The sequence below is a fragment of the Astyanax mexicanus genome, chromosome 8 (genome assembly GCF_023375975.1).
Source record: "Astyanax mexicanus isolate ESR-SI-001 chromosome 8, AstMex3_surface, whole genome shotgun sequence".
NCBI classification, from domain to species: Eukaryota; Metazoa; Chordata; class Actinopteri; order Characiformes; family Acestrorhamphidae; genus Astyanax; species Astyanax mexicanus.
This window is the reverse complement of record NC_064415.1, coordinates 25,092,163-25,105,176: the sequence shown is the minus strand read 5'-3', so window position 1 is coordinate 25,105,176 and position 13,014 is coordinate 25,092,163. Positions and strand designations below refer to the sequence as shown.

The 13,014-nt window shown below is 39.5% G+C and overlaps 1 protein-coding gene across 4 annotated transcripts in view; it reads left to right on the top strand.

Annotated features, from left to right (window-relative positions):
* Positions 1-13,014, top strand: part of dysf (dysferlin, limb girdle muscular dystrophy 2B (autosomal recessive)) — a 152,696-nt gene that overhangs the window by 122,339 nt on the left and 17,343 nt on the right. For all 4 annotated transcript variants that reach the window (XM_049482168.1, XM_049482167.1, XM_049482166.1 and 1 more), the window contains exons 44-50: positions 1,881-1,972; positions 3,111-3,281; positions 5,017-5,159; positions 7,899-8,038; positions 9,141-9,229; positions 9,326-9,421; positions 9,690-9,831. In XM_049482168.1, coding sequence (XP_049338125.1) covers positions 1,881-1,972; positions 3,111-3,281; positions 5,017-5,159; positions 7,899-8,038; positions 9,141-9,229; positions 9,326-9,421; positions 9,690-9,831 — 873 coding nt within the window. The remainder of the gene's footprint in view (positions 1-1,880; positions 1,973-3,110; positions 3,282-5,016; positions 5,160-7,898; positions 8,039-9,140; positions 9,230-9,325; positions 9,422-9,689; positions 9,832-13,014) is intronic.

The window sequence follows — 13,014 nt, the reverse complement described above, 5'->3', positions numbered from 1 at the left end:
ACCCAGCCCTTTTACAATAACCACACCTTTTTGATTAAAAAATAAACAATATAAGCAGATGTTACACTAGCTGTTGCATTTAAATAATGGAGGTAGAATTTCAGTATATTGGGAATAAACATGATTGAAAGTTGTCTGTTTTGCCATTGAAACCTATGGGGATGGGTGGGGTTTCTACAACCGAACAGCAGGGGGCGCCCGACCTGTGGTGACTTCACTTTTGAAGCTGCTTTAACACAGAGCGCTTAAAATGAGGCTGTGAGCAGTGAACGCTGCACATACCATGCTCTTAGTATATAAACAGCATTAAGCAGCATTTGTGTATTATCTGGCTAATATATCAGCTTAAACTGTGCCTTATCAGCAGTTTAGCTCAATTGAAAAGAAGTATATTTGATATCTGGGTCAGATCGAGACCAGATCACGTTATCACCACAAGCATCATAGAATGCGTCTATTGAGATGTTTGATGTTTAAATAGTTTTAAAAGTTTGGGAGTTGTAGTTTTTGACACCCATTCAAAATCTTGTTGTTTTGCCTCTTTATGAAACACACTGATTTTATTTTATTTTATTTTTTTGGTGGGCTTTGCTTTCATTGGCTGTTTATGGCACTGCAACAGCTTACAGGAGCCATCTAAGTGCGTTTTCACACCAGCACAAGTCTGATTCGTTTGTACTTCTAGTGCGGTTCGTTTGAGCAGGTGTGAAAACAGTAATCGCACTCGGATCAAAACAAACAGACCGAGACAAGGAAGAACAAGGAAGTGGAAGTGGCACTAAACTGATGATGAGGCACAGTTTAATCTGATATATTAGCCAGATAACGCTAATTACCACAGCTATGAAAAAACTCTGTCTCTGCTGTCCATGCTAAGCAATTTCACACTAAGCGCAGTCTGTGCTATGTTTCTCTAAAAGCACAGAGGCACATCATCAGCGTTCAGTGTTAAAGCAGCTTCACAATACACAGATAAACACGCTGGAACACTGAATCTTCTTGCTGTGTTCACTTTCTGGCTCTTGCACCAGACAGCTCTGACCAATCAGAGGAGACAATGTGCTTGCGTGGTTTATTGGTGCTTATTTTGTTGCGTTTAGGTTTTATAAAAGTTAACAAACAGGCTGCCCTCCCAAATACTTCTCACGTGCTGAATCCACAATAGATAATCCGAAAAATTAAGAGGATCAGACAGCACTCACACAGCGTTTAGGTTTTGTGCCTGTGTGAAACCAAACCAAACAGAGGGAGAAAACACTCCAAATAAACAAACTCATCAACTAATTTGGACCAAAGAAACAAACTCCAGGTGTGAAAACGCACTTATATACCATAGCATAGCAGTTTTGGCACTATTCCAAAACGTTCAAATTATTTTAGGTAAAAGATTTGTTCTTTATTTTCAGCTTTTAACCCTAGTAGTATCATAATCACAACAGAACCAGAGAGGGAACTGAATAAAACTATGAAGCCTCCTTTTTTTTTTTTTTTTTTTTCTAAAAGCTGCAAAGCTTCACTCACACACAGGCCTCAGCCCGCTGGCCTGACCACAGACGGGCTGTCCTGTCTGTCGTTAGTCGTGAACACGCTCGAATGACGTTCTGTCATTACCTACTGAGGCCAGGAGTTATGATATGGAACATTTCACCCATACACTTACAGCCTGCACCCAACTATACGCTGATCAGTGTGAGCTTAGTGCTTTTTCCACACTGCTAATGAGAAAGGCGTCGATCTGAGTTTAAAAAAAAAGAAAAGAAAAGGGTGTTTGCTGCTGTATGCGCTAGACACAGACGGATATGTCACAGCATGTGAGTGTGTGTGTGTGTAAGTGTGTTTTACTGCTTACACTTCTATAATTGAATTTGTTCTTCACACAGTGTGACCCCTATGTCAAGATTACACTGGGGAAGAAGTCAGTAAATGACCATGACAACTACATACCCTGCACACTGGAGCCTGTTTTCGGAAAGTAAGTTTGAACTTTGTTCACTGACTCATTTTCCCACCCTTTTCTATTTAATTTTGTTGATTATGAACATACAGTGTGCAATATATACTGTATACAGTACAGCATATCATATTGAAGGGGAAATAACTGCTATACCAGCAGGGGTCGCTATACTCATAGCAATGACCACAGAGTTATTACTGTAACACTCTTAACACTGCATGTTTTCTCAGGACTGAGAAAAATTATTACCAAACCCGACAGATAAGAGCATCACAGAGACATATATTTATTAAATATATGGGCCGTTCCACCGAATGTGTGCCATTTCAGTCCCCAGGAAATTACATGTAGCCTATAAATGGTCACACAAAACAACTACAAAATACATTTTATTATTGAGCATAGTGTCTTGTGCATTATTGACCTAATTGCAAAAGTAAGATATGTAATTAAATAATAATAATAAAAACTAGTTAGACAACTGAAAAAATAGCATTTGTTACCTGTAAACTTTACTATAAACTTTACCAGGAAATATATTTATTAAAATCCTTCAGAGATGTATTTTTTGTTTTACATTGTGCATTGCAATCTCATCTTTGCTTTAAAAATATATATATTTTTTTCAAAATAAATTTTGCTAATTCTATGCGAAAAACTTATTCCTGTTACTTTCATTCCTGTTACTCAAAACATGAAAAGTAACAGGAATGAGTGGCAGTAACAGGAGTGAGTTCCAGTAACAGAAAAGAGTGGCATTAACAGGAGTGATTTTTTTTTGTCATAAATGCATACATGCAGTCATTTCTTTAAGATAAAGACTTTCTTGAGAGTAAATCAAAGGGACTAGTGGACTTACTTTTAAACAAGCTTTTTAAATGTCATGAGTTTTGTAACCATCTTCGGCTCAGAAACCTTGTAAAAAATGAAGTAAAGCTGCCTGAGTTTGACCAGTACATCTTTTGAATAGTTAAATATATGTGTTATTCGATTCAGAGATCATTTGGAAGAGTTACAACAAGCAAATGACACCCATTCGGTGGAATGGCCCTTTTGTATAAATGCGTTTTTTTTAGTACGAATAACAGATTCAGTGAGTTTGGTGTGTATGTATTTAAATTGGATAAGTTAACAGAGTGAATATCTTTTTCTCCAGAATGTTTGAGCTGACGTGTTCCCTGCCTCTGGAGAAGGACCTGAAGATCATGCTGTATGATTACGACATGCTGTCTAAAGATGAGAAGATCGGGGAGACGGTCATCGACCTGGAGAACCGCTTTCTGTCTCGTTATGGTGCTCGCTCTGGCCTGCCCCAGTCTTACTGCGTGTAAGGCATTTTACACACTTTACACACACTCAAAACACTCGGACACAAGCAGAAATACATACATAGTAATAATGAAAATAATAATATTACATGTGAATTACTAATTGACCAGTCAAACAATTGGAATTATTTGTCCTATATCATGTTTTCCTTTAACATTAGAACCACTGACAAAGTTGCACTTTGTTTAGTGAATATTTTAAATATTTAGGAAGAAGAATAAGCTATTAAACAGTAAATAATATGATCTATCTTACATGTTAATTTATATCATTTATAACATTCATTGAAAATCTTACTTTACCTTACTATGAAACACACTGATTTATAGGATATGTTTGAGTAAAATGAACATTGTTGTTTTATTCTATAAACTACAGACAACATTTCTCCCAAATTCCAAATAAAAATTTTGTCATTTAGAGCATTTATTTGCAGAAAATAAGAAATGGCTGAAATAACGAAAAAGATGCAGAGCTTTCAGACCTCAAATAATTCAAAGAAAACAAGTTCATATTCATAAAGTTTTAAGAGTTCAGAAATCAATATTTGGTGGAATAACCCTGTTTTTTAATCAGTGGTCATGCCTCTTGGCATGTTCTCCTCCACCAGTCTTACACACTGCTTTTGGATAACTTTATGCCACTCCTTGAGCAAAAATTCAAGCAGTTCAGCTTGGTATGATTGCTTGTGATCATCCATCTTCCTCTTGATTATGTTCAGGAGGTTTTCAATTTGGTAAAATCAAGGAGTCTCTTCGTCTCTTAATTTTTTCCAGAGCTGTATATTTGTAAGCTCGGCCGCTCATTAAATGTGAAAACTGTTGACTGTTGGTGGTGTGTATTTCCAAGAGTTTAACATTGGGCACTTTGTGTTTAAACTCCCTTTTTTCTGTCTGTGAAGCTGTTTTGTGATCAGTTTAATTTTACACTGTTTCAGAGTTACTAAAATTGTACATAAACTTACAAAAAATCACAATATTTTCCTCAAATAAAGTGACATTTTTACCATTACTGTCAGGGCCAGACAGGAATGAGACTGGTGCAGATACAATAAAATAACTTTTATTAAAGTTATAGAGTAGACAGGGGTAGTCAACAGAAACAGGGTCAATACCAAAAATGCACAGTGTAGAGAAACCATACCATAACCGGAGGACAGTCCAGAGTTCATACACGGGTAGGCAGTATCACAGGGTAGGCAAAAATCCAGAGTACAATAAACAGTCCAGGTCATACACGGTAATCCAACACAAGGGAGCAGGCAAAAATCAAAGTCGGTAGAAAACAAAAACAAGATCATACACGGAGAATAGCAAGGGCAAGAGAAACGCTTTGTATTGTAGGATTTACCAAACAGATACTCGGCGAGGTGTGAGCGTGAGCATGGTCCTTAAATACACTGAGTAATCAGTACTCGGGACTTCCTGGTGGCGTCATGTGACGTGTCATGTGATCGGGAGTGTGTGTTGTGTCATGGAGTGGTGCGTTCTGGGTATTGTAGTTGTTACTGTGAGAATCGCAGATAGAGCTGGATGTGGGAGACACAGACGTGCTTTCAGCACCAGACATGACAATTACACTGGCTCACTCTGCCTGCTGACATTTACAGTCTTAGGAAAGACAGGCAAACTTTTGCTGATTCAACAAAAAAAGCACTTTAACACATTTTTCTTTCTCTCTTTTTTTAAGTTTGTTAGTGTTAAAGTGTAACTGTGCTTTTTTACTTTTCTAAGGTCTGGAGTGAACCAGTGGAGAGACCAGCTAAAACCCACCCAGCTGCTCCAGCGCCTGTGTCAGAGGAGAAACTACAAGCTGCCCATCTACAAGCAGGACAGAGTGTACTTCAGGGGCCATGAGTACACTGCAGCAGACTTGGGTCAGTTATACACACACACACACACACACACACACACACACACACACACACACACACATGCGTGCATTTTACATTACCACTTCAGAATCAAATGTTCAACCTTTTAGTATAATATGTCTGCACGTGTGTCTGTATGTGTGTGTGTGTGTGTGTGTGTGTGTGTGTGTGTGTGTGCATAAAGCAGCCATTATTTCTGGGGGCACGGACAGGAGGGTGAGAAATGAAGGTGGAAGTCTTTTCTTTGGAGCTGCTGAGAGCATTAGTCACGAATAAAAGCTAATCAAAGCATCAGCCCGGCTCCATCACATCTTCCGTCGTTAAAAAAGTGAACAGGGCGCGAGATCGGCTGCGGTTCTGTGAAAACACGGACAGAAAAAGACTAACTGAGCGCGTCTCGGCCCGTGCCATACATCACCTCGGTGTGTGTGGGATCGCAGGGGAGATAGGGAGGCCGGGCAGCTGTTCCTGCATGGGCGCTATCGGCGGAAAGAATGACTTGCTACTTGGCGTGAAGGAAAACAGTGCGCTATATAGAGGAGACCAAAGGCCTATGTAAACGTACAAGGCCTGTGGAATGACCATTTATTCACAGTAGATATATCACTCCTCGCACGGTGTCCCCACATCCTTACACAGTCCTTAATCATGAGCTTGAGAGAGAAGCTAACGGCTAACGTAGCGTTTGTGAATGATTTGAATTATGCTTCATTCATTCAGCTTCATTCATTCTGTCTAAATCATTTAAATTTCATTTAAAGTGAGCTTGAGATAAGCTAACAAACAAATGCGTGTTTTTTGTTTGTGATTTGCGCTCCAACGTGATCCAATGTGAACCCACGCTAATTCAGATTCAATTTTCTCTTGCTTTTCATTTTCTTCAATATAAATTTTCTCTCTTTTTTTTTTTTGCTTCGCGAAGTAAAGCAACCAATCCCTAAGGGAGTCTGAGTGCTCCGGCAGCCATCTTTCCAAGGTCGGCTCCAGATTTACAGTGCGCTAGTGTGCGCTAGCCCGATCCAGCCAAGGTCAACACAGCGCTGGGCTCCTCCGCCTCCAGCTCCCGCGTCTCACCGCCGAGGAAAACTACCTCTCTTTGTTTTCCCCCCACGTATCCGCGGCAACCCATGCGTCAGAGCGATTGTCAGGTGGCCATTTTGGGATTCCAGCTTCGCAGTGGGAGATCGTCTTCCTCCAATCCTCTCGTCCTCTTTTCCTCTTCAAACTCTGACCACGTTTCCCTCGGGAATGTGACGCAGGGTTTAAAACCGTAGGATCAATTCAATTCGGCAAGGATTTATTTTTTTGTGTCCTGAAAGAAGAAAAAGCTGCTCTCAGATCAACATTGATAAAATGACTGAATCATCCAAAAACTGAGAAGAATAAACACTTAAAACTGTCAGAATGGAATGATTTGTGAATTTGCTTCTTCATAGGAAATTCACTTTGCCCTAAGTCTTTTTGATAACTGTAGTTTTAGGGCATTTTATGCTTGTTATCACTGGTTTGTTTTCACACACAAAAACTGTCGATGGATAGCACAATTCCATGGCTTACTTTTCTGCATGTAGGTTAACAAACACGTTGTCTGTTTGCTGCTTTTAATCATTTTGCTTTGATACGAACATTAAATCAGCGAGGAGCAGAGCTTTTTTATGACATTCCTGAGTGGAAGAGCTCTTTTTTTATTTCTAATTTTATCCCAAATTTTATCCAACATTTAGAAGGGCAATTACACATTCCACTCATTAGAACTTGTAGCAGATGCTTCCTTCCCATTCCTTCCTTCTTTTCCAACTTTTGCAGATGTAGTATTACCCAGTAGCCAGATCCTTGGGAGGAAAGTGCAGGGACTCGGTTCTGATACATCAGCTCACAGACTCTTAAAAGTAATGTGGGGACAGAGCGCCATCTACCCAACCAGAAAGAGCAAGGCCAATTGTGCTCTCTCAGACTCCGGCTGCTGATGGAAAGCAGCAAGATCTAAGATTTGAGTGCATGATCTGGGATTCAAATGCAGTAGCTCTCAGTATTTTATTCAGTATTTTATCCCTACACAATGGAGCTCTCAGGATCTGACACACATTATCATTAAACACAGTGTGTCAACATTTGTATCGGATTTATTTTAGACCTACTGTATTATATCAATTTTAATTATAGTTTTAGTTGATAGCTTTTGATTTTATTGTCTATGTCTGCACTGATGTTTTAAAAATCATATGATCATGAAAAAATTGTCATGAAGGCATGAAAAAATAATGGAATTGTATTGGTTAAAACTTGATACATGAACCCTGATACAGGTGTTTCCTTCCTTATTACAGTATTCTCACTCCAGTCTTATCAGTGTGGTTTTATTATGCTAAAGAAAAGGAAAGTAATGTGATTAGTCAGAGCCGTCACATTGCGCATTGAACCAACCATGCGACCGCAAACATCGACCTGGGAGCAGATAGCTTCCACACTTTTTCTTATTTTACATGTCTTCTGCACATCATTCTTCTGCACAGTACTGGTTTAAAAGCCTTCTCCAATATCCAGCTTTAATATCATTTGATTTTATGGTTGAACCTACTTCCTTACCATTTTGTTAAAAAAAAAATAAAATAAAAATACACAGAATCACACATTCCGGAAGTGACTCTCGTGCATGTATGAATGCAGGTATTTCTTGCAGAAATACACCACATTATTGCTGTAGTGATGATGGATCTCTCTGTCACATCATTGCTTCCTTAGATGAGGCAAAGCAGCCCAGTCCTCACCTTGGACCACTGGAGGAACGGCTGGCTCTGCTGGTGCTGAGGAGGCAAGGCTTGGTGCCTGAACATGTGGAAACCAGACCTCTATACAGCCCCCTGCAGCCTGAGATAGAACAGGTACCACTGCTTTTCCTTCAGTCTTACACATTTTAAGAAGGCAATAATAATGATTACACCAATAAACCAATTAAGAAATACATTTATGGGCCAAAAGTCATGAAACAGAGTATTGAGAATTGAGTCCCATGACTTTTACTATGTTCCATGGAAACTGAGGAACACTCCACTGACATGTGGAAAATGCATGTGGGGCACTTGTTTGTAAGCATAGAAAATTCTAGCCAGATACTGCCTACCATGATCATTACCATCCACTATTCGGTCCATTGAAGGTGGAAGTGTCTTGTATGAAGTGGTTTTGAAACACTGTGTGTGGATCGAGGAATGTTAAATTCCCACTTAACTTCAGAAATGGAATGTCCCATCCTTCTGGCACTCTCAATCGGGCCTTGATCATTTACATCGCCTTGCCATGAGCACGTTGCCCAATGTTTAGTCTCGCTCATAAAATAATAAATACCTAACAATTATACAGGTCTGGATGTTCCCAAGTGTTCTCCTTATGTAACGAACACTTCACGATCAGTGTGTATACTGACTTCTGCCATGTCAGTATATATTAGAGCTTAGATTGGGCACGTTCTGTCCGAGCCCGACCCAGTCCTCCCCATAAACTTTCATTATAAGCCCAATTTAAACCCCACATTTTTTAAATGAGTAGAATGTTACAACTATTTTCTGGCTGTTTGAATGAGCGAAATCTGTTCAAAATGATGTTATTTAAAAAAAAAAACCTGTTTGATTTGTTACTTTGCTATATTGTGATTATCACACCATAGTTTTATATAAAAAAAGAGTATTAAAAAACGAGTTCAGGTCGGGCCTCAGGTTGGGTCTGGTTCGGGCAGAGAATCTAAGCTCTAGTATATGTTGACTAGTGCTATATCAGAAATGCAAAAATTACACACAAAAAAAATATTTATTACAAAGAGTTATTTATGTCAGATTTATCTTTGCAGTTTCAGCACAATGCAACCAATCTGAACATTAATATGTGCAGTACTGTACATACTCAGCACTGAAGCAACAAGTGCCATACAGTTGTATAGTAAATAATGTTAAATATTGCTCTCTGATTGCATTTTGCTCTTTTTCTCAGGGCCGGTTACAGATGTGGGTGGACATATTCCCTAAGTCTTTAGGACCACCAGGCCCACCTTTCAATATTACACCACGCAAAGCAAAGAAGTAAGATAAAACTTAATAAAATGCACATTTTTCCTGTATCATTGGATGTACACACAGTTTTTTTCATCCCTTCGCCTTTTTTTACTTGTTGCATAGGTTCTTTCTACGCTGCATCATATGGAACACCAGCGATGTCATTCTGGATGATGTCAGTGTCACCGGGGAGAGGATGAGTGACATTTATGTAAAAGGGTACGTCCGCGTGTCATATTGAGGCCGTTTATCTCCCGCAGTTTGACTCTGCTTGGCCGAAGCTGCTCTTGTTTCCCATGTCACAGGTTTGTTGCTTGTCTGTTGCCAGTGTGACTAATAGTAACAGAAAGATGCTAAAGAGATCGAACAGTGGCAACAAACATGGTTGCAGGGCAACTGGGGCCATTCGTTAAACCTTGTGACATTGTCTTAGTGGAAATTGTGAGTTGTCTAATTATGTATTGTGGTATTTATTTCTTGCTCACAGCTGGATGCACGGCCATGAGGGAAACAAGCAGAAGACAGACGTGCACTATCGCTCGCTTGGCGGCGAAGGCAACTTCAACTGGAGGTTCCTGTTCCCCTTCCATTACTTACCTGCTGAGCAGCTGTGTACCATTGATAAAAAGGTGAGGTTCTGTAGTGCACCATATATCACCACAGTGCATAGATCTGAAAGTGATGGGGTCTGTGTACAAATAAACGTGTGCCTTGTTCGCAGATCAAGGCCATATCAAGTTATATCAAGTTATTTCTGGCCACACAATTTAAATAAAATGGAGAAAATGCCATATTTCCATATTGGAATCCGTTTCATTCATTGTTTCTTAGGAAATCAATGCTATTAAAATAGTTTATTTTGCTTTTTTTTGGAGAAACTGTCTCAACTGTCCAAGAAATGCTTTCTATATTGTTCCAATTCTGTACTCTTAAGTGCCAGGGGGCTCTAAACACATGTAGCCCTCACCTGGAATTATAGGCATGGGGCCAATATTCTCATGTTTATCTACTCCAGAGAGTGCTATTCTATTGGCAATGCTTTTCTACAGAAATTTGACTATAGAAAAGATTTGCGCAAGTTTCCCGTCAACAGTTTATTTTAACAGAAGAGAAACGCATGTGATTGGGGGAGAGTGGAGGGGGGATGGGGAAGGGAGCGGTGTGTGTGTGTGTGTGTGTGTGTGTGTGTGAGGTGGAGAGAGAGAGAGAGAGAAACGCACAGTGACTTGGATAAGTAAGTTTAATCTGATTACTGAATTGGAAATAGTAACATGTTAGATTACTCTTTACTGAAAAAAAAAAATCTATCTACCTACCCATCTATCTCCCATCTATCTACCTATCCATGTTTCTCCCACCAATCTATCTATCTACCCATCTATCTCCCATCTATCTACTTATCCATGTATCTCAATTCAATTTCAATTCAATTTTATTTTTATAGCGCTTTTTACAACAAAGGTTGTCACAAAGCAGCTTCACAGAGAAAAACAGGTCCACACCTCTTATGAGCAGCACCACAGAGATGCCAATTTTATGGTGACACATTGGCAAAGAAAAACTCCCTTTAGGAGGAAGAAACCTTGGAAGGAACCAAGACTCCGTCAGAGGAACCCATCCTACTCGGGTTGACCCGCTCAGTACAAACAAATAACAAACAACAAACAAATAACAGAACAAAAACTGTCCAGAGAATTAATGTGAACTTTAGCTAAAATAAAAGGTACTAATTTATGAATATAAAAATACCCATCTATCTACCCATCTGTCTACTTATCCATGTATCTCCCACCTATCTATCTACCTATCCATCTATCTACCCATCTATCTACTTATCCATGTATCTCCCACCTATCTATCTACCTACCCATCTATCTACCTATCCATCTATCTACCTATCCATCTATCTCCCATCTGTCTACTTATCCATGTATCTACCTACCCATCTATCTACCTATCCATCTATCTCCCATACATCTACTTATCCATGTATCTCCCACCTATCAATCTACCTACCCATCTATGTCTCATTTATCCATCTACCCATTTATCTGTCTATCAATGACCTATCTATGTTTCAACCATTTATCTATGCTGTGTCTACCATTTATCACCCATGTAGCTAACTACCATTTTCCATTTATTTATCTATTGATCATACCTAGTCATCTTTCCATCTGTCTACATATTTAACATATTTACATACCCATTTATCTACCCTTCTACCCACCTATGGACTCATTTGTCTATCTTCCTATTTATCTTTTTACCTATCTATCCATCTCCCTACACATTCATCTATTGTTCTATCTATTTCCTCATCTAGGTATTACACTTCTGTCTACCCATCTACCTATCCATCTTCTCGTCTATATATCTACCTATCTTTCTATTTAGCTACCTGTAAATGTACCCATCTAAACAGCTATCTACCCTTCTACCCATCTATTTATCTGGCATTATTGCCAGTTTGTGATGAAGGCTGATGCTGGAGGGTTTCAGCTTCATCTCTGGTGTAATTGCCAGTTTAAGGCTGATGGATGGTTTCAGCAACGGCGACGCTTCTTCTCTGGCTGCTGACCGGGCAAAGGCTCTTCACTCGTGTCCAGGTCGAAGTCGGGGGCGGACCTGATTGGAGTGGGTGCGCTGAAGGCCTCAGTGATCTTGACCCATCCGTCAGGCTGGACTTCCTCAGTCAGGACTGGACAGCGGAGCTCCCTCCACAGACGCTGCTTGAGCTCGCGGCCGAACTGCAGACAGAACTTACCAGATGTGGATCCCACGAGAGGATCCACCACAGAGTGATAAACACCCTGGAACTCCTCCACACTGAGGCCATGGACCCACAGCGGAGAATCTGGGAGCTCAGAAGGTGGACGGAATTCGGGCATCTCTGGTGGAGAAAGTCTGAAAAGCAGGAAGGACGGCCGCACGTTCCTGAAGTTCTTCCAGAATGAGGAACATTCCGGTGGCCCTGGAAAGGGAACTGTAGGAGTGGTCTACCTGTACGGACAGAGCCGCAGTCCTGGACCTGGGAGGTCTGCGAGGAGCTGCAGACGATGCCTTCATGGACTCCTTCAGCTTCGCAGATGGTTTACGGGTCCGTCTGAGGCCGTAGGGACCGGCAGAGGAGCGCTGACCTGAAGAAGAATCCTGAAACTAAAATATATTTGACATATATATTTAGTATTTGTACACGCAAAAACACATTTCGAAAGATAAACATGTAATTTCTGGATGAGATGACCCCAAAATAACATCAAAAACTATGAAAAAAGCTGTGTAATCTACATAAATGTATTTAACTACCTACCTACTCATCAATCTATCAACCATTAAATCTCCCATATTCCTACATAGTTATTGGCAAATGTAACGTATGATACTGAAACTATATTAAAAATTAAAAAATATAAAATAAAATACATTTCTGGACTACACATTTGCAGAAAACTGTAAATTACAGTGGAAAAAAACAGCAGATTAGTAGAATATGATACAATTTACTGGTTACCTGTTTAAAATTGTACTTAATCCAGTAAAACCTACTAGATTTAAATAATGCAATCTGATTACTTTAATTAACACTCCTCAGGCAAGATAGTATTAATGGTAAATTAAAGATGAATAATGACATTCAATATCTACAAATAATACAGGACATCCTGTATTTTAGTTTTTTTTTTTAAATAATGCTATTATTTTATCTTATATTAAATGTTTAATTAGTCTAAGACATATCTGTCTCCTATCAATTCTTGATCATTTTAGGCACATAGATTTACATAAAATTCAAATAAAATATCCCAGTA